This window comes from Phocoena sinus, chromosome 10 (genome assembly GCF_008692025.1).
Source record: "Phocoena sinus isolate mPhoSin1 chromosome 10, mPhoSin1.pri, whole genome shotgun sequence".
NCBI lineage: Eukaryota > Metazoa > Chordata > Mammalia > Artiodactyla > Phocoenidae > Phocoena > Phocoena sinus.
This window is the reverse complement of record NC_045772.1, coordinates 46,899,516-46,924,011: the sequence shown is the minus strand read 5'-3', so window position 1 is coordinate 46,924,011 and position 24,496 is coordinate 46,899,516. Positions and strand designations below refer to the sequence as shown.

At 38.2% G+C, this 24,496-nt stretch overlaps 1 protein-coding gene across 3 annotated transcripts in view; it reads right to left on the bottom strand.

Moving 5' to 3' along the window:
* PTPRR (protein tyrosine phosphatase receptor type R) overlaps positions 1 to 24,496 on the bottom strand; it is a 257,281-nt gene that overhangs the window by 89,941 nt on the left and 142,844 nt on the right. For all 3 annotated transcript variants that reach the window (XM_032646704.1, XM_032646702.1, XM_032646703.1), the window contains 4 exons: positions 22,337 to 22,450; positions 19,171 to 19,326; positions 11,846 to 11,956; positions 983 to 1,245 (listed from right to left, as the gene is read on the bottom strand). In XM_032646704.1, the coding sequence (XP_032502595.1) occupies positions 983 to 1,245; positions 11,846 to 11,848 (266 nt within the window). In that variant the 5' untranslated portion in view covers positions 11,849 to 11,956; positions 19,171 to 19,326; positions 22,337 to 22,450. The remainder of the gene's footprint in view (positions 1 to 982; positions 1,246 to 11,845; positions 11,957 to 19,170; positions 19,327 to 22,336; positions 22,451 to 24,496) is intronic.

The following is a 24,496-nucleotide window of genomic DNA, read 5'->3' as shown; positions in this document are numbered from 1 at the left end:
CTGAGGGTATCGCATTAGCAAAAAGGTTGCAGTTGAACATAGAGGAAGAAATTTGATGGAGTAGTCATCAGGGTTGGGAGGAAAGGACATGGAGCCCTTGTGGAAAGAAGAGCTTTTTCCTGCTCTGAGGCAGGAAGGAAGTGGGAGGTGATGGGTGGGGATGACCAGGGCGTAGGGAATCCACTTAACACTGATCACACACTTAATCTCTACAGTCTCCCATGTGGACCAAAAGATGAGCAAGACACCATTCCTGTGCTCTCCTTTCTCAAACATTCACTTCATTTAAATGAATTAATGGATACTTAACCTTATGCTCCTTGTAATTCAAACATGCCCAGCAGTAGCTTATGAAGGGCACGATGCTGGGAATAGGTACTCCCCGAAGGACTCAACCCCTGACTTTGCTCAGAATTGGTGGTGCATGATGATAATAAAAATTAGTCTGACTTTCAGTCCGTTTTATGATCATCTTTAAATCATCTGTAGAAAGTGACCCTCTTATCACTTTCATCTGAGCTATATATATGCTAACACATATATATGGAATATAAAAAAGAAATTGGTTCTGAAGAACCTATGGGCAGGACAGGAATAGAGATGCAGACATAGAGAATGGACTTGAGGACACGGGGAGGGGGAAGCGTAAGCTGGGATGAAGTGAGAGAGTGGCATGGCCATATATACACTACCAAACGTAAAATAGACAGCTGGTGGGAAGCAGCCGCATGGCATAGGGAGATCAGGTCGGTGCTTCGTGTCCACCTAGCGGGGTGGGATAGGGAGGGTGGGAGGGAGGGAGATGCAAGAGGGAGTGGATATGGGGATATATGGATATATGGATATATATATGTATACGTATAGCTGATTCACTTTGTTATACAGCAGAAAATAACACACCATTATAAAGCAATTATACTCCAATAAAGATGTTTAAAAAAAACAACAACAACATGTAGGGGGATCCCGTAAAAGCTCTTACCTCTCCTGAAGTCCTATGGGCTTCATTTTGAAAGGAGAAGGGCAGACAGAGGTGGTGGCTTTGATTTCAGGAGTGTATTGGCCTTGAGGGTCCACGACCACATTCAGTACCTTTGGAACCTGCTCAGGTTGGACCATACTGTTGGCTGTCTTTGCCTCAGCCTGTGCTGGCTGTAATGCAATGGGTGACAGGTGGATCTCCTGATTTTTCTCTTTATCTTGTCTCAGGGAAAGCTGAAATTTTTCTTTTAATCTGTAAAGAATCTATAGAAGGAGATATAAAGGGTTCCTGTCACATTTTTTCATGTTCAACAACAAAGTATGATCTCCTCCATCCCAACCTAGAAGACAAACCAAAATAAGGTTTGATGATAATACAAGTAAGGAAAGCTTTCTGGGATGATTTCTCAGTTTTATGGTATTGAGGATTTTCCTCAAAAAGATATGCTATTTGTTTCTAGTTATGGAGCACAAACATGGTAAATATATACATACATGATCTACTCCTCAAATATAATTCAAAAGCAAATATGGCTAATTTTATAAAAGTGTCAGATGTCAGTTTGATCACATGTAAGCTCTTACTCAAAGTGACTGAAATGGAAAACTTATAGAAGGAATAGCCATGAAATGGGGGTTTGTGACATGTATAGAAACAGAGATTTGTATCCAGTACAACAAATACTTGAAAAAAAGTAAATTTAGGATATGTGTCAAAGAATAATTTGGGCAACCAGCATTTCCTTTCTTACCCCTTGCTCCTTTAAATTTTTAATGCATGTAGAAAAACCACAAAAGTATCATGTTCCTTCATTCTCAGAGTTCTTTCTAGAATGGCTAATTCAATCCAGAAAACTTTTAAACTTTTAAAAGAATTAGACTGACTTTGCTGGGACACTTCAGTGGACCAAGTTTGTCCTTCCTGTCCTCAGTCTTCCCTTTTTATCAGCCTTCCCCACCCCCCACACCTTTCTCTCCTTTCTTTTAAAAATACTTATTAACTGTTATATTTTTATATATTTTTAATTTATTTTATTTTTTTCAGTTTTATTAAGATATAATTGACATGTAACATTGTACACGTTTAAGATGTACCGTGTAATGATTTCGTATTTTTTCTCTTTTCTTGATAATAACTCCTTTACTCCAGTTCCTACAGAGAGTAGATGTCCTTGTGTTTCTTCAAGTCTGTTCTCAGGGAGGTGATTTGATAAGTTATTCACATGTAGTGGTGACTCAACCTGTAATCTGCAATTATAGCCCTGATGACAGCAGCATCGTAAAAAACCTTAGGCCAATCAAACTCCCCTGTTTAATTTCTGGAGTCCATTAGCTGAATGACTTATTTTAGGGGAGAGGGCAGTCCTGGCACTTGTCAACCACATTTACTCTAACTAGACTTGAGGCTAATTTTTTCTCTCCAATTGCCTTTAAATTCTAGTCACCTCTATATTTGAAATCTTGAAAATATATAAGATTGAAATATATATTTTTTCTTGTTAAAGGATGAACACTGATGAGAATTTATTTCAGGAAAATTTTAGAAAATATTTGTCCAGTATCTCAGAATATATTGGTAAAAAACAGTCTATTTGACAAAATATGATTATAAAAAAAAGAATCAAGATGAAATAAAAACACAACAATCTAAGATGAGAAGGTATCAGACTGAGATTAAGAAGAAAAGAATTCAAAGAACTGAAAACTCAGCAGCAGGGTGTAAATCTTCTTTTAAGCAATAAAGAACAGAGCTGACAATGCAGAAAATACAGTCAGTGGTGGATATGGCAAAGTTGAGAGACTGCCTGGAATTTATAGCAAAGGATAAACAAATGAAGATGAAAACAAGAGAAAAGACGGGATATGGATGTCAGAGAAGAGTCATGGTAAATAATAAACAAGAATAAATGAGAGGGAAGCAGGTCATTCAAAACTATTTTTCAGTGCCCACTTACGTTATGCCTTGTGTGAGGTACAGCGTATTCCGTTGTGAACAGAATAGAGTGTACCCTGTTCTTATGGAATTTAGGGATATGGAACGAAAAAAGTTCTTAGTTTTATTTTTTTTAAGTGTGTCAATTGAAAGAAGAGTAAATGTGAGAAGAAAATCAAGCAATTTTTGTGACTTGAGAAAAAACGAACATTACTGAGGATGCATGAACCCCGTACCTAGATAACTTGATGTTCATGTGAATAAAGCCAACAGAAAGAATTTCTCAGATACACAACATCTCAGAAAATATATTACCTGTCTACTTTTCTTGAAAAATTTTACTCAAAATCATGAGAAATATGACTCAGAATAAAGAACTGAAGAAGTAGAAATTGTAATATGAAAGGGAGCTCTGGAATTATTTAAACACAGAATGAAAATGAAATTTAATTATGTCTCAGTTCCAACATCTCAGGTTGTGATAACAGTAAAGAAGTTTGAGGAAGGCAGAGAAATAAAAAATAGGGGTGAATGTATGTTAAGTGACTTTTTAGTTAGGGATACAGAGGGAATGGGAGTTAGAGCGGTCACTAGAGGTCCTTCTGACCTAATTATACATTAAAGAAATTGCAGTCTAGCTAAATAACGTTTAGCTGCTGGTCCAAAGTCAGCAGTTAGCCGTGGCAGAGCCAAACTCAAAGGTAGCTCTGCCTTACAGGCCTGATCACTTCCCACCCCTTACATGCTCTTCGCCACACCATCCTTCTTAAAGATTGACTCTGAAATCACATCGGCTGCCGATGTGATTCTCACCACTGGGTTTCAACAGCACCAAATCTGAGTATATCTTTTGTACATTGAAAGCTCTCTTTAAGGAAAAGGACTCTATGAACATATAAGGTGTAACTAGATATACATATTAAAGTACTGAAGATGAATACCCTTACCCCGTGCATAATGCCTAAGGATGGGGAGGTTTTTTCCAACTTACTGCTTCTTTTCAGTTTCTATAACCCTCAAAAGGCAATTTGCCGCCATTCTGCACAAACACAAACCACACTAGAACAATATCAATCAGATGACACATCTGTGTTAAGCTAAATACCTAATTACTAAAAAGATGAGGCAATTAGAATTTAAGGTGGGACAGCTTTTTATGTTTTTAATTGTAAGCAAGTTATTTTCCTGAATGAGAAAAACAGACATATCTGTAACTTTACAAAAATATATTTAATAGAAGATAATGCATATATTGTATATTCTAAGTTTTCCACATCTAACTGTAATATGTAAATAAAACACTCACTTGCCTGTTTACATTTGGGTTTTGGAGAAGCATATTTCAAAAATGGAAATGAGAAAGCCAAGAAAATGTCGACCTTCTCCCTAGTTCCTGACAGGTGACTTTTACGATGATGTTAGTATAAAACGAGTTCAAGTCCAAAGTCCTTCTTTACCATTCGCGAGCTTATGTTCTTGATGGAGAACCTTTGCCACATATTTTACAGTCATCTGTTTACTTTATCTCTGTTTAGAGGTCAAATTTTTCATCTATAGCTATGTAGTACGTGTAAAAACTGATTTATACATCTTTAATTAGGGAAAAGCAGAACTTGGAGAATATACAGCGCTTCTAAGACACTGTTTAAATACTCAGCAGAGAGATTTGGGCTGTCTGACAAAATGTGGAAAGAATTGGAGAGGTTGCTACTTGGCAATAGAGCAGTTGTCATGGAATTGAGCTCTAACTGAGTGTTTCTCAACCGGCAGGGGTTTTGCCCTTCAGGGGACATTTGGTAACGTCTGGAGACCTTTTTTGGTTGTGGTACTGGGGTGTGTGCAGGGTGCTCCTGGCATCTAGCGGGCAGAGGCTGGAGAAAATGCTAAGTACCCTACAATATACAGGACAGCCCCTTTCCCCTCTGACAGAATTATCCAGTCCAAAGTGTCAGCAGTGCTGCTGTTGAGAAACTGGCATAAGGGACCTTAAAAATAATCTGGTATAATCTCTTCACTTCACATTTAAACCCAGAGCAGTTGAATAATTTATGGTAGGTTAGAAATGAAGTCTAGGATCTGGGCTTCCTGACTCATGCCTGTAACCATTATACTCTACTCTGTCTTCTAAATCCCCACAGCTTTCTTCCCAACCTCTTTTCCAAAGCCTCTGGAAAAGTGATGTCAGAAATTTTTCTCTGCACAGATAAAGATCTGGAATATACCATATGCATGTTTCTCTATATGAATGCACTTTGTTTCCAAACTCAACCTAAAAGCTGCCATAGGAATGCCAAGCAGGCTCAGTGGCCATGGCCCATGGGCCCAGCCGCTCCGCGGCATGTGGGATCTTCCCGGGTCGAGGCACGAACCCGTGTCCTCTGCATCGGCAGGTGGACTCTCAACCACTGCGCCACTAGGGAAGCCCACAAGTCAATATTTTTGACTTTCCCTTTAAGAGCTTGTTGTTTCAATCTTGGGATGCAATAGAGTCACTTGGTAATTTGAAAAAAGAAAGAGAATGGAATATTGAATGAAAGGATCTGTAAAACTCAAAACTATAGCAGGAGAAGAAAATAATAGCAGGAAGAAGAGAATCAGAGAAACACAGAAATGAGAGGAAGCTAAAAAAAATCCTATAAAGTTATTTTGCAGCTTATAATTTTCATTTAAAAAATCTTATTAAGTGGTACACCTTAAATTTACATAGTGTTATATGTCAAATATATTTCAATAAAAAAACACATAGGTGGGTAACACACAAAACATCTGTTTGGATTAAAATATGTTCAAATCTCAAAATGATGCCACCAACTAAGTCATAGCATTTGTCCTTTGCAGTAGTTTATAGTTAGTTCTGAAATAGTTCATTCATTCATTTCTTTTAGTTTAAATGTGAATCAATTGCTACTACGTTCCAGAAACAACATCGTGGACGCAAAGATAGCACACAATCCTCGCTTTTGGGAGTTCACTGGCTTCCAGAAGAGAAAGATGGGTAAAAATGATGTCCAGTACCAGATACTAGGTGCAAAAACAGAGATGTGTCAACAGCAGGTATGGTGTGGTACACATTTATCACCTCTGTCTGGGTTGAATGTCTCTGATTAACACAGGCATTCCCATTTATTCCTGGACCCCTTTGTGGCCAGAAATAGATGTTCACAAGATAGTGTGACAGGACTGGAAGAAACTAACAGTGTGACTCCTTTATACATGAGATCACGGTAAAGAGCCCAGCCTTTTAATCCAGATAGACTTGGTTTCGAATTCCAATGCCTCCCCTCAGATACCCACACACATATACCCACCCACTGCTTGTTCTTGGTCAAGTCACTTATCTTCTCTGATTCTTGGTTTCCGCTTCAGTAAAATTAGGAAACTAAAATACATTAAGTGTTTGTACATAGGGCCTATAATTAATAATACTGTATTGTATACTTAGAAGTTCTCTAAGAGGATAGATCTTACGTTAAGTGCTCTTATCACAACACAAAATAATAATAATAAATAAAGAGGGCAGGAGGAAACTTTTGGAGGTGATATATATGTTCATGACATAGCTTGTGGTGATGGTTTTATGGGTGTGTGCTTATCTCCAAACTCGAGTTTTTTACATTAAACATGTGCAGCTTTTTGTATGTCAATAAAGTGGTTTTAAAAATACATTGTTTATATATATGGAATTTAAGGGAAAAAAATGTCATGAAGAACCTAGGGGTAAGATAGGAATAAAGACGCAGACCTACTGGAGAACGGACTTAAGGATATGGGGAGGGGGAAGGGTGAGTTTTGACAGGGCGAGAGAGAGTCATGGACATATACACACTAACAAACGTAGTAAGGTAGATAGCTGGGGGGAAGCAGCCGCAAGGCACAGGGATATTAGCTCGGTGCGTTGTGACAGCCTGGAAGGGTGGGATGGGGAGAGTGGGAGGGAGGGAGACGCAAGAGGGAAGACATATGGGAACATATGTATGTGTATAGCTGATTCACTTTGTTGTAAAGCAGAAACTAACACACCATTGTAAAGCAATTATACCCCAATAAAGATGTTTAAAAAAAAAAAAAAAAAAAAAAATACATTGTTTAGTACCGGGCAGTAAATTTAGTACCAGTAAATGGCAGTAAATTTAGTACCAGTAAATGGCAGTAAATTTAGTACCAGCAAATGGCAGTAAATGGAAGAAAATAATCATTATTATTGTTATTATTATTTCTCTTATTATCGAGAGGGTTGTATTTTGAGCTAAATGGTTTTTATTAACCAGAAAAAACCTGAAAATTAGTTTGAGACATGCCTACTTTGGTAAATGGTTCTGTAAACAAAGTGTTTCAGCTAGGAATCTAGTCCCATTTTCCTCAATCCTTAGGAATTATATATAACATATTAGAAAAGTATGGCTATTTATGTCCACCTTTGACATGCATTTTCTTTGTGATGCTTGGGCTATAGTAGGTAGTCTGATAAAGAATTTCCTGCCTCAGCTACCAAGACCATGACTAGAGAAGCTCTTTGGATGACACATGAATGGCTCTTCTATGGGTCTAACAAGCCAGAGCTTTTATTGACCCAAACAGCTCTTTCTTATGTGTTTTCTAAAATTGCTTTTCAGTAGCAATCTGGTTTATAGACAGCTCTACCTACATTCCATAAATACCTTTTCACTTGTTAATAAACCTCTAAGTGCACTGAAGATCTAATGTAGTTGATAAATGGTGTTCTTTCTATTATTTATTCCAACTTAAGGACTAATTCTTCTTAGTAATATATTCCTCCACCTAAAACAGACTGAATGGATTGGAAGTTGCCCACACATTTTTTCTTGGAAAATTGTATTTGTCTATTTGTTGCACCACCCACTCTACATTCACATTTGAGAGGTGCTAAATAAGTCACACATTTGAAAATGTCATGCATGTCTAATTTTATGCCTGGCAACACACATTTTTTCTTAAATTTTAAGGAAAGTAAATAACATGCCACATTTCAAAAAATTTGCCAAGGCTTATGTTATTGTTACAGAGCACATAATCCTCCATGACAGCAATTCACCTATATAATTTCATAATAAAACCACATGCTTTTAATTTCTATGATATGAGAAAGGCTTGGACACAAATAATGGCATTCGATCTTTCATAAACATAATTAATGCCAGAGGGAAATTTCTGAGTGATATCTTTTCCTTTGCCATGGAATCAACAAAATTATGGGAAACAGAAACCAGAATACACTTGTTTGAAAATCACAAAAGTGATAGTATAACTATTACTGAGAGATCCAAGGAAAAACTTACTTTAAATCAAGATCAGTATCAAAAACATTTGAACAAGTACAAAGATAAGCTTATTTTAGAGAATCACATTTGACTAGCCCTTAAATGTGAACTGTTTACTTGTCAGTGGATAAGCTGTATCAGATAAATTTAACTTCATCTTAATCCTGTCTATCAGGTAGTATTTATTTTTCCATCAATATTAATTCCTTTCTGTACTACTGGTTCCCCTGTTATTTTATTTTATTTTTTTTGCAGTACGCAGGCCTCTCACTGTTGTGGCCTCTCCCGTTGTGAAGCACAGGCTCCAGATGCGCAGGCCCAGCGGCCATGGCTCACGGGCCCAGCCGCTCCGCGGCATGTGGGATCTTCCCGGACCGGGGCACGAACCCGTGTCCCCTGCATCGGCAGGCGGACTCTCAAGCACTGCGCCACCAGGGAAGCCCCCCCTGTTATTTTTAAAGTGACCCTTTCGCATTAAAAAGTAAGAGAGTGTTTGAAATATATCATTCTACTACTTTTATTTATTCAAGAACTGTTGGAATACAAATCAAAATGTGTTTCTTCTCTCTCACTACTTGCCATCTCCAATGCATTCCTCTCCCAGGAAATGGAAGCACCACCCATCCAGGTAGTCAGTCAAATAATGTAGGAGTCATCCTTCATTTTTCTCTTTCTTCCTCCCAGAGAATCAGTACACAGCAAGCCCTGTCAGTTCCACCTGCAAAAAAATCTCCATCCTTCACCCCTCTCCATCTACACCACCACCCTCTACTCTGGGCCGCCATCATATTTCTCATCAGGCTAATACAGTAGCTGCCAGAAGGGTCCTCCTACTCCCACACTTCACCTCAAGCTCTGTCCCCAACCACTTGCCACCAACAGAGACCACAGTCTTTTAAAATATACAAATCAGATCACATCAAAGCTCTGCCTAAAACACTCAGCTTACAGCCTTCTCCTGGAAACCAGCGAGGCCCAGCCGCCCCACCTGCCGTATCCTCTGCCAGGGAGCCCCTTCCCTACCTGTTCGTATGTCTCAGATGTCTCCGATTGCTCCACTACCTATTGCTTCAGCTCACTATCATCTCTTCATGGCCCTTAAGGCTTTTGAGTTTCTACAAAATTAATAAACTTTATTTTTTAAAAGCAGTTTTAGGTTTACAGAAAAACTGAGCAGAGAGCACAGAGTTCTCATATACCGCCTCTCCCATAGCTCCCTCAGCAGCTTTCCCTGTCATTAACGTCTTGCATTCGCATGGCGTACTTGTTACTCTTGAGCCTACACTGATATGCTATCGTTAATGAAGTCTAGAATGTAGATTAGGGCTCAGTCTCAGTGTTGTACATTCTATGGGTTTTGACAAATCCCCAATGTCATGCACGCACCATTACAGTATCATACAGAATAGTCTCACTGCCCTAAAAGTCCAACTATTCATCCTACAGCTTCTGGCAACCACTGATCTTTTTACTGTCTCTATAGTTTTGCCTCTGCCAGAATGTCATATACTCGGAATCGCAGAATACGGTCACTACTTGATTTTTTAAAATGTTAATGTAATTATTGTCTGGGTACCCCTCTGGACTATAGGACTCATGAACACAGGGACCTCATCTGTCTTGTTCCTTCCTTTGTCCACAGGGCCAACAACAGGCTCACAGAGAGCCCTCTGCAGGAATTCCTGGATTGAATGAATGGATGAATCTACCTACCAGCCCAGTAGGGAGCAATCACCTACACACTTCTGAAACATTCCTTTCTAAGTTTGTTCTAGTAACTTTGGAGTAGCCTTATTTAGATTTTTGAATTTTACATGGATGTTTTGCAGACACTGGGAAAGGAAGAGTTAGCTGTTCCCTGGCCCCAGGTAGTTGAGGGTGTGGCTACTACAAGTCCTGTTACTACTTGCGATCAGTATGTCAGGCAGGAGTTCATCCAGTCATGGTGGATACAGGGGCGCTCCCTGAGCTGGAGATGCAGAATCTGGAGCATATCTAACAAGTGAATGGCAACCTCTGCTCTGTCTCTCTCAGCCCTCTAGGACTCACCAGCTGCTCCAGAATCTGCTTTCCCACTTTCCTCCTTGCCTTTGCTCTTCCGAATTGTAAGTATTTACTCCCTGAATAATCTCTATTTTTATCACTCTGTATCCCTTTCGATCCTCCCCTTCCTTCCAACGTTCCAAGCAGAAAAATACCCTAATTGTGACTTATGAGAGGGAGGACAACACTTGAGATTTCCTTTATTTAAAAAAGAAGAACCACATATTTTAAAACACAATGAACCATGACAAGGAACCACATCCTCTCTACCTAAAAAATGCCCAGAGGTCTCTGCCAAAATTTCCACAAAACCTCCAACTTTCATTAAAATTATTTACCCTTAATCTCCACTATTTAAGATATAAAAATCTTAAATTATTCTTTTGTTGATATTGTCACAGTTTTTAGAAATCTTCTCTCTTAGTGCCTGGCCCATAGGAGATGCCTCTAAATTCATGATAATAGAAACTTCAGAGTGCACGGGAGCTTGCTACTTTCTGTATTTTACATTCTAGGAAATATGCCCATCTTCACGCTATTCAAGGCCTTAATTGTTTTATATCCTTCAAGTTGAGACCCACTCAGCCTCTTGTTTTCCAAACGGAGCCCTAACCTTTCTAACATAAACCTCTTCCAGGAGGAGGAGCAGAAATAAACAAAATCCATTAAGACACTTCGCAACACTATTGCTTGTGGGAAGAATAATTAGCATGATGTCTTTGGGGGGGGCTGTTAAAAACTAAGGAAGGAATGTTTTTAAAAATGTGCAAAATTAAAAAGAACATAGCACACAGGAAGAAAAGATATTAAAACCCATCTGCAAACTTCAAATATTTTAAGTTATATCACAGAATTCTCAAAAGAATAGGAAAATCTTATCATTCTATTAGAAAGGTAACTGTTAACTCATTCAGTACCAAAGAGCACTGCCTAGTCTAGTGTGTTTAGGTTTACTTGGGGTTCTATGTTTTTAATATGAAATACACTTTTAAAGTCTTCATATCTATAATTTGTAATTTACAGAGCTATTTGCAGTGTATTCTTTCATACTTTTACGTTATTCATTCACCTAAAAAATTAGTTGATTATGGATTGTTTAGCCCTTTAGCCTATAATCATCTCCTTTTCATGCCTGGAATTTCATATATTACTTTCAAGGCCCTTTAAAAATAACAAAACCTTATTTTTACTCATTAAGAAGTAAGCTTGCCCCAAGACATATTTCTTTATAAAATTTTTCCCAAGTTGCACAAAGATAATATAAAAGAAGAAATAAAGCAAGTCCAAAGTGTACCCATGAGACTTAAATGGCTTTGAGGATTCCACTGACCTCGGTAAATCACTTTCTAAAACTTCGTTCTCAGGGTTGATCAAGTTACGAAAAGCCTCAGTGCAATTACAGCCTTATTCTTCAGGTCAGAATCCATAATTCCCTAGGTTTTCCTTTAGCTATCACTCTGCTGTCAGATGTGAAATATTCCCAACCTATCAGGGTCATAGTCTTGCTTCTGTTCTCAGTCTTTTCAACATTCTTTTGAATGGCAATATATCGAATAATATTAAGCAGTGGGCTCAGTAAAGGATAAAATATATAAAGAAGCAAACTTACCATCAAACACGTTACTATAATAACAAATATGCTGAGAAAAATGACAACAGCATAAAATCCTTCTTTGCTCCAGATTTTGTCCGCTTCATGCTGCCCTTGTAAAACATTTTTCTTTGAAAGCAAAACAGAAAGTCCGATGTTAAATGAGAGCTTGAGGAGACTGGCGTTCTTATCAGACACTAAACATATTTTTAGCTTGATTCCATTCAGTGTAGAACACACCTACATCCCCCGCTGCCAGAGCTGCTTCTCAATCTGATCTAAGACACTGGATTGCCGTTCTTATACGTTAAGACGCTATTTTATCTCCTGTACAGGAGCAAGCATGCCCGACATGGCATATAGGGCCTTAGGCTTTGTGAGTGTCCCTCAGGGTCTCTCTTGGAAACTACCTGGTTCACAGGTGAGAGAGTTCTGTTCTTTTCTGTGCTGAGGAAATTGTTTATGAAGCTCTCCTTACTCTGCTTTCAGGCTCCTCCCATAACATCAACACCCTGCTTTACGTGCTGTAATACTGCTCTCTGCTTTTAAACAGAAGTGAAACAGGTGCAAACAAAATCTCATGATGCATCAATAAACAGAGCAACAATGTCGGCAGCATTGCCTTTTTTTTGTTTTCTTTTATGAAATCTTTTTTTAAAAAATGCAGTCTATTTTGTCAAAATCTGATTAATGTACCACTTTAACCACATAAATTGTTAGGGTTTTATATTTTATTTAAAGCAACAGGGAACACCAGAGTGTCCAGAATTATTTGGCACTAAAAGGGAAAATAGTTTTACTTTAATTTATTTCTCTCTTTGTTTATTTACTTAGCTTACTATTTGAAGGGTGGAAGGGTAGAGAAAAAGCATGAATAACATGTGAATGAGTGGTTTAGTTTTATTTTACCCTTTCTTTTTAAAAAAGCACATCTACTAAAATCACATCTTATAATAAGGCAATGAAATTTAACAATTCAGTGAAATTTATAGATTTATGGTTAAAGAAAATTGAGCTTGAAACCAAATGGTCCACAATTAGGAAAAAAATATAAAGGCTAAATCAAGTCAAATGCTCCCACTCATCTAAAATTACATTTTGTTGGAGTCTGCTTTTTCCCCTTTTGGTTGAGATGTCTCTAATGATTAAGAAAGCCTTGAGAAGCATGATAGTGAATGATGAAAGGCCACATGGAGAGTGGCCCTGGAGAATGAGAGGTCGTCTTGTGCATTCCAGCGTCAGATGAATTCCCAGCTTAATGTAACCCCTGGGATGACTTCAGCCTATACTATGTGGAAAAGAAGAACCACCCAGCTGATCCTAGTCAACCTACAGAATCATGAGAAATAAATAGTAGTTGTCTCAAAAAGAAAAAAAAAAAGCCTTCAGCAAAACCTGTACTTGTAGGTGTCTGAACCTGGAAATCATTGTTAATTATTTTTCAAGACTGAAAAAAAATAAAATGCATTCCACATTTGTAAACTAGACAAAAAGAAATATTTGCCTTGAAAAATATTTTATGAAAACTTTTATCCTGAAACTCAAGCGAGTCTTGGTGGGGAGTTGAACAAAACAGAATGGAAAGGATCTCTGAGTTCAACTGTGGTTACAATAACTATGTGAGGAAGACTTCTCTTGCTTGAAGTAGTTGAGTTTCCATTTCCTTTGCTTGTAAAATATAGATATGCTCACTGTAATACCTTGCCTTCTTTAAGACATAGACACATTTATAGATGCAAGAAACGATTTATGCATGTTTTTAAAATACATAAATGGTAAGTTGATGGAGAATCTGAAAATACTTGCTTGATGAAATGAGTAGAAACCAATATGTCCTGAAAAGGAAATCTTGGGGTCAAGTGACAACGTGTCTTTTACTCATTGACCTTAGCCAGATCATATTTTATTCCTATGTCTCTGTACACATAGCTGGAAACTAAGAGAAGACTCTTGTAGAAATCAAGTATAAATATGGAAATGAGTTTTTTTGCAGGAAAATAAATAGCATCTATTGCTTGCTATAAAAGCAAACCACTTAAGCCCTCAAGTAGGTAGCATAAACTTGTCAAATTTAAGTGTGAGGATCTGAGCTTTAGTTCATGTAAAATTTGGATTAAAAAAGGAGTGGTTAGGTGGGTGGAAAGAGATTTTGTGTTCCTAACCTGATTTGGTTCCTTTCTTGTTTTTCCTACTATAGTTCCACACCTCCTGGAATACCAACAGGTTCCTTTCTGCTTAAGACAAATCTATTTTGTTTTCTCTTTTAACCAAAGCAGTAATGATGGAGGAATTAACCTCCCACCCCTCCATCCCCCGCCAGCACTTAGAAAGACACATGCTTTGAACTCCTAGAACTTAGCCACTGCACTTTCTTGGTAAATAGATTTCCTTCTGAGTCATGCTAGCCCTGCTGAGCACTACTATATTTGTACAGAGATCTAAAAACCTTGATAAGGGCAGGGTAATAAATGGAAAAGTTTGTAGTTAAGATTCCACAAGTCATAAGATTGTAATTCACAAGAATCTCCAATCTAACCTTTGTATAAGGTTAATGTGATGCCTTTCACATTGTTTTTCTTTTTTTTTTTTGCGGTACGCAGGCCTCTCACTGTTGTGGCCTCTCCCGTTGCGGAGCACAGGATCTGGACGCGCAGGCTCAGCGGCCATGGCTCACGGGCCCAGCCGCTCCGCGGCATGTGGGATCTTCCCGGACCGGGGTACGAACCCGCCTCCCCTGCATCGGCAGGCGGACTCTCAACCACTGCGCCACCAGGGAAGCCCATTCCTTTTACATTTTGACAGGGGACTGAAGGTTCAATAATTCAGAGGCTCCATGGCTGGGTCAAACCAATGCGCTGCATCATCTTAACGTCTTATGTCACAACAATATCACTTTCCCTTTAGCTTTGTGGCAGTGAAAGAAGCTGCTGGGTTTTGTTTTGTTTGATTGTATAAAATTTGGGCAGTTTCCGGTACCAATAGCAATGGCTTCTCTATATCCTGTTTAATAATTTGATATACCAGAGTTTTCTTTTCTTTTCTTTTTATTAAAACCAATTCTGACCCCAAATGCTAGAGAGATGATACAGAGACTTTCAGAGCTACATCTCTTTAGAGAGATGGAGCACACAGAATAAGAATAAAGTGGAAAGGTTATAAATTAGCTGGTTAATTAACTGATTTAGGCAGATAAGTGAGTTGTATCCTACAACAATATGGTTTTGTTAGATAAATGCCAAACTTCCACTGTATCATGCACAAGGTAAACAATTCGGTCTGAGAGATCTGACCCATGTTAACATTGATTGCATTCCTCCTCGGCACTGTATGGTTAGGGCTATATAATTCTTTAGACTGCTGGCTAATATTTAAAGGAACAATCACTAAACTCGTGGATTATGATTATATTTATTTGGTATGATTTTTTTTCTCTTTGTAAACATGCCATGAAAGTATCAGTCAGTATGTTGTCCTGTTATTTAAAGAAGGTAACTTCCTCCTTTGAAACATAAGACCTGTGAAACTGTGGTAATTTGCAACTGAACAACAAAATCCTAAATCATTTTTTTCACTATCATTGCAAAATTACTGCTTCAACAGACATTTAATTTTGTAAAAACATCTAAAAATAGAAACTAAAACAATGCATTTAATTTTATTTCCCTGAGATTTAACTTATTAGGCAAGAGGAAGTCTGGTTTTTAATTTTTAGGAGCATCTTATTATAAAATAATATTTGAGGTCCTCCAATGTTCTAGGTACCATATATAAATATATAAAAGAAATAATATCTTTGTCTCTCAAGAAACTTAAATTTGAAATAAAAATAGATGAATAAGTGAAAGGAAATCTCTATTTGGTAATTGTCTTTGTTTCCCAAGAGTCGTTTCTGATTTAAATAAAATCAAGCAAATAAAGAAATGGCAACAACAAAAACCACACCCTTCCCTAAAAGTAATTAATAAAAGTGTAGGAAGAGATGCTTTGAGACAGCATTCACCATGTTCTGTAATCCATGTAAAGGATGAAAACCCAAAATACCAATATTCCTTTTTTTGTTCTGGTAATAAACATGTTACCATAACAGAGCTATAATTTGGAGATAGAAATGTGAAAGAATGGGTTGAGGCATAAGCTGTTACTACACATTTACCACAAATGATGAATAAAGAAGTGGGAAAACTCACAGAATACCTATCAGCTTAAACAACTATCAACAAATACTTTTGCAGCGCCTCTTGGACTGTATGTGTCTGAAGCTCCCTCTGAGGGCCTGTGCACACTGCAGACGGCTCTCTCCTGTCTGCAGTTAGAGCTTCCGATCAGAGGGTACCGCTGGGCCCATTCTAGAAGTGCCAGAACAAAACGCTCAAACAATACACCAGTCCCTGATGAAATGCTCCTTATATCCAATTAAAATACTTCCCAGTCTCCTGTAATATAATAGTTTCTAGATTTCCTAGATTTTTAGATTCCCAGAATTTTATAAGAAAATATCATATTTTGATCATCAAATACACTTTCATTATTCAAATGCAATACAGACCTATGGTCTATTGAGGGCTAATCGTTCTGTGACAGGCATTCAGGCTAAGCTCCTTGCCTTCACCAGTCTGAGGTGTGTTGGAGGACCCCCAAATACTTGAGTTTAATTAATTTTTTGGTATGGTGAGCTTCTCTTGGTCTGCAAAGCTGGCTGACTCACTAAGCTGCCATACTCCTAAAGCCTTCAGAATGGCATTTAAACTCAGAATAAAGCAACAGGGCGAAATGCTTATTTTATTCACTGAAAGCTTATGGGAAGCAGAATAAATTAATCTAATGGTCTTTTAAAATTTTAAAGAAGAATTGTCCAGAGCAAGATGTGTGGAAGTCAGTCTGTGAGGGGCTTGGACTATGGGCATGGAGTTTGGTTTGATGTACAAAAGGGAGCTCCTTCAGAGTCACACACAGGGAGGGCTGGGGAGGGGTCTGGGTGTTTAAGCTCATGTTGACCTTTCTCCTGGTCTCTCTGAAGCATGAAGGGACCTCCTCTTTCTCAAAACTCCCATGGCACAGTGCGGTTATGTTATCATAGCCCTGTATTTTCCTTATCTGCTTGTCTCTTGTTGCCTTATTAGAACTCATTGAAAGCAAAAATCTGATTTTATTTGTTTGTGTGTGTGTTTGCTTATTCATTTACTTTTCTGACTTTGGACACCACCTAGCCGAGCGCTTGGCTATTTGTATGCCTACTGTATGCCAGGCCCTGAATGAAGGCACTGAAGACACAGATAAAATGAAATGAAATGCTCTCAAGGAACGACGGTGCAGAGATGGACATGAAGGCCAACGTGGGGTAAGGGGTTTTTGTACTAAGCTCAATGAGAACACAAAGCCAGCGCCCACATCTGTGGAGGTACAAGGGAAGGCTTCACTATACAGTAGACTGATCTTGAAACATGAAAGGTGCACAGACGGACCAACATACACACAGGCATGGAGGGAAGAAATGGTGTGGGGTGTCCTGGTGCCTATTAATAGTTTGGAATGGCTGAAGCATAAACTAAGAGAGTGTTGTTCAACAATGATAAACTCAGCACACAAAGAACCATATACCATATTATGAAATCCAGACTTGATTCTACAGGATTTAGGAAGCCAAAGAAGAGTCATGACATTAGGAGGGCATGGCCAGATTTGCCTTTAGAAAAGTTACTCTGGTGGCAAGAAAGAAAACACTGCGTGCACGTGTGGATGTGTGCATGTGCACGTGCGTGTGTGAGCTGGGGTTGGCAGCAGAGACAGCAAGGAGGGAAGCAACACTAAATGCAGGAAGACCAGTTGGAGGTTGTTATTACAGTCATGGTTCAATGATGAAATACATTTTCATTCTGCAGTCAAATTACATTTGTTCAGTGCCTACTCTTTGTGAAGATTTCCATGTTTTTTTTTTCTTTTTTTGTTTTTTTGCGGTACGCGGGCCTCTCACTGTTGTGGCCTCTCCCGTTGCGGAGCACAGGCTCCGGACGCGCAGGCTCAGCGGCCATGGCTCACGGGCCCAGCCGCTCCGCGGCATGTGGGATCTTCCCGGACCGGGGCACAAACCCGTGTCCCCTGCATCGGCAGGCGGACTCCCAACCACTGCGCCACCAGGGAAGCCCTCCATGTATTTTTTTTTTAATTTAAAAATTTTATTCATATTTCAAGTTTATAAGATAAGGACTCTACCCATTTTTCCTTTCCTCTCCTTTTCTTTTCCTTTCTCCCTTCTTTCTTTTTTTCCTTCCTTCCTTCCTTTCTTCCTCCCTCCCTTACTTTTTTCCTTCCTTCCTTCCTTTCTTTTTCTATACTCATGTAGGATATGAAGAAACTGAGGCTCAGAGAGGTTGATACTATGTAAAGACAGACTTAATCTCACAGAGATTAAATCACCCAAGGTCACACACATTTTAAGTGCTGGCTTTGGGATCCAAGCTCAATCTTGTACCAAAGCTTTTTATACCATACCTGTGGCATTTGCTGTAATGAGAGGCAGTGTGCTTTACTGCAAAGGGAAATAGACTAGGAATAAGGTATCTAGATTTTAAATATTGCTTTATACCTCATTTGCTTTGTCACCTTGATGAAATCACTTAATTTCTACGGGCCTTACTTTCTGTATCTTTAAAATGTTCGCATGTGTTCCCTCAAGGTCTAATGCTTTGATTCTGTGAATTTAATTACATATGTTTGGGATGATGTTCATTCTAGCAAGTTTGGAGTGGGATGGAGTAGGTGAAGCAAAAAAGAGACTGGATTTATTCAGGAATGAGAGTATTGGAGTGGTGGGGGAAATCTGAAAAGTGCCGAATTTAGAAAGCACTATGAAGGAGATATTCATAGTTCTTAAGACTGGGTTCCTCAGCAAAAGAAAAATCACATTTCAAATTAATCCCAAGGTAGTGGAAAAAAGGGACCATTTTGACAATGAAGGCAATGAGGAGTAAACCTGTTGAGGAGGAAAGATTTGAGGGTGTTTTTGGGGACACCCAAAATTCAGTAAAATTCAGTAAAAGTAATCAATTGACAAATATACCTAAGTGGCTTTTCTTCTGGACAATTTGTTGGATAAGTCAAAATAAATTATAAGGCCATAAAGATTGGAGAAGAAAGTGTCAAAAAGGGAACTTTGACATGAAAATGAACTTCCTTAAGGAAGAAACATATGCAATGTGAAATCAGAGAATTTTGACCCTTAGGGAGACTTTTATATTATCAAATAACACACGATAAACAGCTTTCATCTCAAAGCCTCCTAGAATTGGGTCATGTCATGCTAACTGTGCAAATTTTTAAATGAAATATTCCATGAAACAGCCTACCTCAGGGGAGACTTCTGTAATTCCAAACTGGGATAAACTTTGATGCAAAACATTGATATTAAGTGAACGCAGCACTTCCTCAGATGGCAGAGCATCAGAAATTCCTGCTTTTCGGTTTATGGGAGACACAAATAGTTCAACACTGTTCTTCTTTCCCTAGTAAAAGCAGATCATTTGTATATGTTAATAGACATTTTAAACAACTTTGGGAAATATTTTTGACTTCCTTCTAGAAACATTAAAGAAATTCAGAGCTTTAGGATCCTAAAAGACATCTTGGAGATCACCTTTATTAGGTATTCCTGGTACACTTAATATTAGCAGCCCAAAGCCCGAAATCTTCAAATGGCCTTCTTTCAATTAGTTGACACCTCTAGCTTTGTAATTTTATATTTCATTCGATGCTGGTTTATTTTCCATTCGGTATTGTAATTTTTGAGATATATTGTTCAGATGGTTCCTGAGTAATTGTGTTTAAAGAAGCATTTTAAAATCAATTAAATGAATTAAGTAAAACCTGATGTAACAGTACAATTATTAGACATTACCACCCCATATATATATTTTTTATAACTTGTATTAATGTGAAGGCTGGACTAAGGAAGGTGATGCTGTCTTTGAAGTTGCTTCCCTGATCCTGTTCTTCACCTTAAATAAGTCACACTTTTAAGATCTATTGTTTGGTAGAAACAATGTCATGCAATGATATCATGTTACTTTCCTATTAGTATGACCTCATTACCTGAAACAGAGAGAGAGGATTTCTTACCTTAAATGGCTGATATGCCACATACACATAAAAAACAAACACTACACAAAAATGACACTGCCTTTGATAGATTCTCTTTGACAACTTATACAAAGCACTTATACAAGAAAATTGTTGTTAGTCTTTTCTTTTTGATACATGGAGTTCTCTCCTGCTAGAAAATTTTCTTTCTTTTTTTTTTTTTTAGAAAGCTTTCTTTTAATGCAATTTATCAGAAGTTCAGCCACGTATAAAATGGAGTACTACTAGTCATCCAGGAAAAATGTTTCCGTGTTTGCAGTGAACAACAGACAATGACTAAATATTGCATAATACTGATGTGAAACATGTTTATAATAATTTAAATAGTTTATGACCTAATAACAACAATAGTAGGAAGAGAGCACTTGTTTTGGGCTTGTCATGCTCCCATGTGCCTTAAATCTGTTATCTCCAGGACAGAGGTATTAAGTTATTTCATTTTGTAAATGAAGGAACATTAAGTAGCTTGCCTTAGGTCATAGAGCTGGGACACGGCCAAGCTGGAAATGGAGTAGAATTCTGTGTCTGTCTCCAAAGCACACGCTCTTAATCACCATACCCTGCTGCCTCAGGTATCATCATAACTTAAACTATTATAAGAACTACTCTTAGGAATAGACATGCATAAATGCTACTAACATTCTCTGAGGATATGCATATCCCTCTCTGGGTGTGGCAAATCCCTCTTTTATCATTTCAAAGAGCTATTACGCTCTTTAAATCTATATATGTAAAAGTATATCTAAGATATCTGAGTATATATATAAAACCTAGATCTAGATCTAAGACATCTATAATACCTCACTTCTCACTTGAGCAAGGTACACTGTGGATATAAATAACCTATTTCACTCTTTCATGATAATGGGAAATGCTGTATTTCTTCTATGCTATTGAGTTAAAAACTTTGTTTTTTCTTTAAAGCTTATTTAGTCCCAGAAAATAGTTGACTCACAGAACAAAAGTTGTTATGGGGACGAAAACAATTCACCCTCCACACAGAAAAAAAGTGAAAAGAAACAAAAATTCTAAACCAAAATAAAAGCAAATTCTCCTCCATAGTGGGAAATGCAGGTGTTGATGCAGTATAAAACTGAACTCAAGCAGGAGCGTAAGGATTTAAGGCAAGGAGAACAAGAAGTCCTTGCTTAAGTTTCTAATGCAGGGGAAATTAAGAACAATTTTAAAACTGTTAAAATGATCCTAAAGTCCTTTTTCACAGGAACCTCGGGATAATTAGCTTTTTACAAAGAGAAAGTCGTAAGATTTGAATTTGCATTTCTTTGTCTTTGCTCACACCCACCTTCAAGTGCAGATGGGAACATGTAGTTGAATGATATCAAGGTCCCTAAACACTGAGGAGAAGGGGGAAAGAAAGGATGCGGGTGATAGATCGGTCTAAAGTGAGCCTTATACAAAAGGTCCTTTGGGCTTCCTTCATCCCCACCTCAGATACCCATCCAAGTTTTATCTCGACTTTTTCAAGGCTATTCTTGCATTGTACTTGGACTGCTGTCCTTAAGCATGGTTCTTCTTTATTCTTTATTCAAAATCCTCCGCCTATGTGTTCACTATCCTTCATCCTGATATATATATATATATATTTAAAGTTATTTATTTATTTATTTTTGGCTGCGTTGGGTCTTCGTTGCTGCGTGGGCTTTCTCTAGTTGCGGCGAGCGGGGGCTACTCTTCGTTGTGGTGTGCGGGCTTCTCATTGCGGTGGCTTCTCTTGTTGCGGAACACGGGCTCTAGGCACGCGGGCTTCGGTGGTTGTGGCGCACGGGCTTTGTTGCTCCGTGGCATGTGGGGATCTTCCTGGACAAGGGATTGAGCCCGTGTCCCCTGCACTGGCAGGCAGATTCTTAACCACTGCGCCATCAGGGAAGTCCCTCATCCTGATATACTTGAAGGGATTTTAATAGATGCTGTCTGGAGACAGTGCCTTACCTGATACAGAAGGTTTCCGTCTTAGGGAGAATATTTTGGGAGTAGTATCCGGTTGGTGAGACAAGTATTTTGGGCCCTTCTATTCATACCTACCAGGATAGCTAGCGTTGCACTACGAGAAGGTTGACAAACTTTTTCTGTAATGGGCCAGATAGCAAATATTTTAGCTTTTAATTTAGACAGACAATCTGTTGCAACTACTCAACTCTGCCATTGTAGTGCGAAAGAAGCCTTAGACGATATGTAAACAGATAAGTGTGGTCTGTTACAATAAAACTTTCTTTACGAAAACAGGTGTTATGCCAGATTTGGCTCATGGACCATAAAACTATAGCATGGGTGTTCTTTATTATTGTTCATTATTCTTGAGCCCTGCAATAAAGATCAAAGCTTGTAATCTGGGAATGCGAAATGTTGGCATCTTACAATGAGGCGATTGATGTGCACTTGCTGGGGTAAGAGTCCTAAGGCTGCGGCCACTCCTTGGCGGAATATCCGAAGCAAGGTTATGTTCAGCCTATTTACATCCACTCGCAGTGTCTGGAAAATAAAAAATTCAAATTATAGTAAATCTTTGATTTTGGACATTCAGTTCCTGATGGATGACTGACCACAACAATTCCTGTGACTTTGAGAAATTCACTCATGGTGCATTTTTAATGGAGATAAAAAAATTATAGGGACATTTTATGTGAAATTTTAAATGGTCTTACTTAAGAAGATGGTATATTGTATAATAATGCAATTTGTCTAGTTATAATCAAGAATCATATGAATGATCAATTCATAAAGAATTTCACTGAAATGTGTGTTGGTTTATTTTGCTTTAAGTCCAGATGACAGAGTGTAGTATGTAGCCAAGTATATTTCAGTAATCCAAGCCAGAGGACATCTTTAATTTGTGTTCACACACAGTCACAGAGAGGAAGATGCTGTGTAAGTTCCATAACACCAGACTTGGCAGTTTCTCTATATAGTGATTTGCTGCCAGTGCAAGGCAAAAGAACGAGCTGCAATAATGCATTTTCAAACTCTGGCAAAGAAGTCAATGGAAGTGATGATTAAATCTAAGGTAAACAATTCTTATTCCATTGCTTGGACAAACACTCTTAATTTTCAGGTTGTTTTGGAAAAGGACAAGTAAATATTTTAAAATTCCTAAAATATAGATCAAGTTATGCAATTAACACTACATCCTTAATTTAAGCCATGGGTGCTATTATTACATTTACAACATAAACTGGTTAACTATGTATTTCCAAAAATGCACCATAATCACTTGAAACAGATAATTTACAAGGTGGGGAAACCAAACCTTTATACGCATTTCTTATTTTATAATGCTTAATTTGCTAACTTGACCATAGTAGGTTATCAGTAACCGTTGGATGTCTGCAATATCATTTGTTCTATAAAGTGAGGCACACTTCTATGTACACACTTCTGTGATAAAGAGATTGGCTTACAAGTGCAACCTACTATAGTGTAAGAACTCTCAGAGGACCTTCTCCCAGTTTGCTGTAGAAGAAGAAGAATATTGTTCCAATAATTTATAGTTTTGTTAAGAAATAATAAATCCGCTATACATAAAGTTGGTACAAAATAAGTGATTGGAAAGTGGACCAAATACTTATTGCTACAGGAATCAGAGGGAGTTGGGGAGGTCAAAAGCGATATAATGGTTCCCAGTCAAAATGGCAGACCCAGCTAAAGCTCTAGACTGCTACTGTACATTAGGATCTTTTAATACTTGCATAGGGGCAGGGGCCATAGAGCTTGGTCATGTTAGGCAGCTGGAACTGGACTCCCGGCAAAAAATTGAGATCCACAAAAGGGAAGAACTATTGAAAATTCTACCCAACACCCCAACTATAAGGTACAACTTGCTCCTGGGAGGGGAAAAGGAGAATTACGCTGGGAGTAGGTAGAAAAGTGACATTAACACCATCAGTAATAATTTTTTTATTAACTAAAAGTCATCTAATGGTTCACAATTGTTTGCTATATTATCCTCTGTACTTTTCTCTAGTCTAAAAATGTTTCCAATATATAAAAACACATTTTAATGCAGAAAGTAAGACTTGAGCTCAATCCTGAAGGATGAGTAGGATATGGAAATACAGTAATGAGAAAAACATTATACTTTTAAGCATGATTTATGTTTTATGGAAACATGCTTTACGGAAAATCCAAGAGATTAGAAAAACTAAATCCACCTGGTGGCTCTGAGAAACAGAGGTTTCCTTTTATGCAACAGCTTACTTTCAACTCTGTAAGGCTGTGGAAATTGCCAAGAGATTGGAGTTTCTTTGCAGAGATGGGTTCCTCGGTTCCTGCAAACACTGATGAGGAACCACTGACTTCTGGCTCACCAGCAGTGTTTGTCAGGCAGGGTGAGCAGGCAGGCACAGCCCTTGATTCCCACGGGCAGGATTTGGAGCCAATGGTCTATGCTGGGAACTGAGAGTCAAGGGGGTTGTGCACACACTTGAGAATTCAGTTCCCAGGGCCATGATTAACGAAGCTTGTAACTGTGGAAACAGTATTAAAGTCTAACTTCCTTAGATCGAAATGGTGTATGGAAGT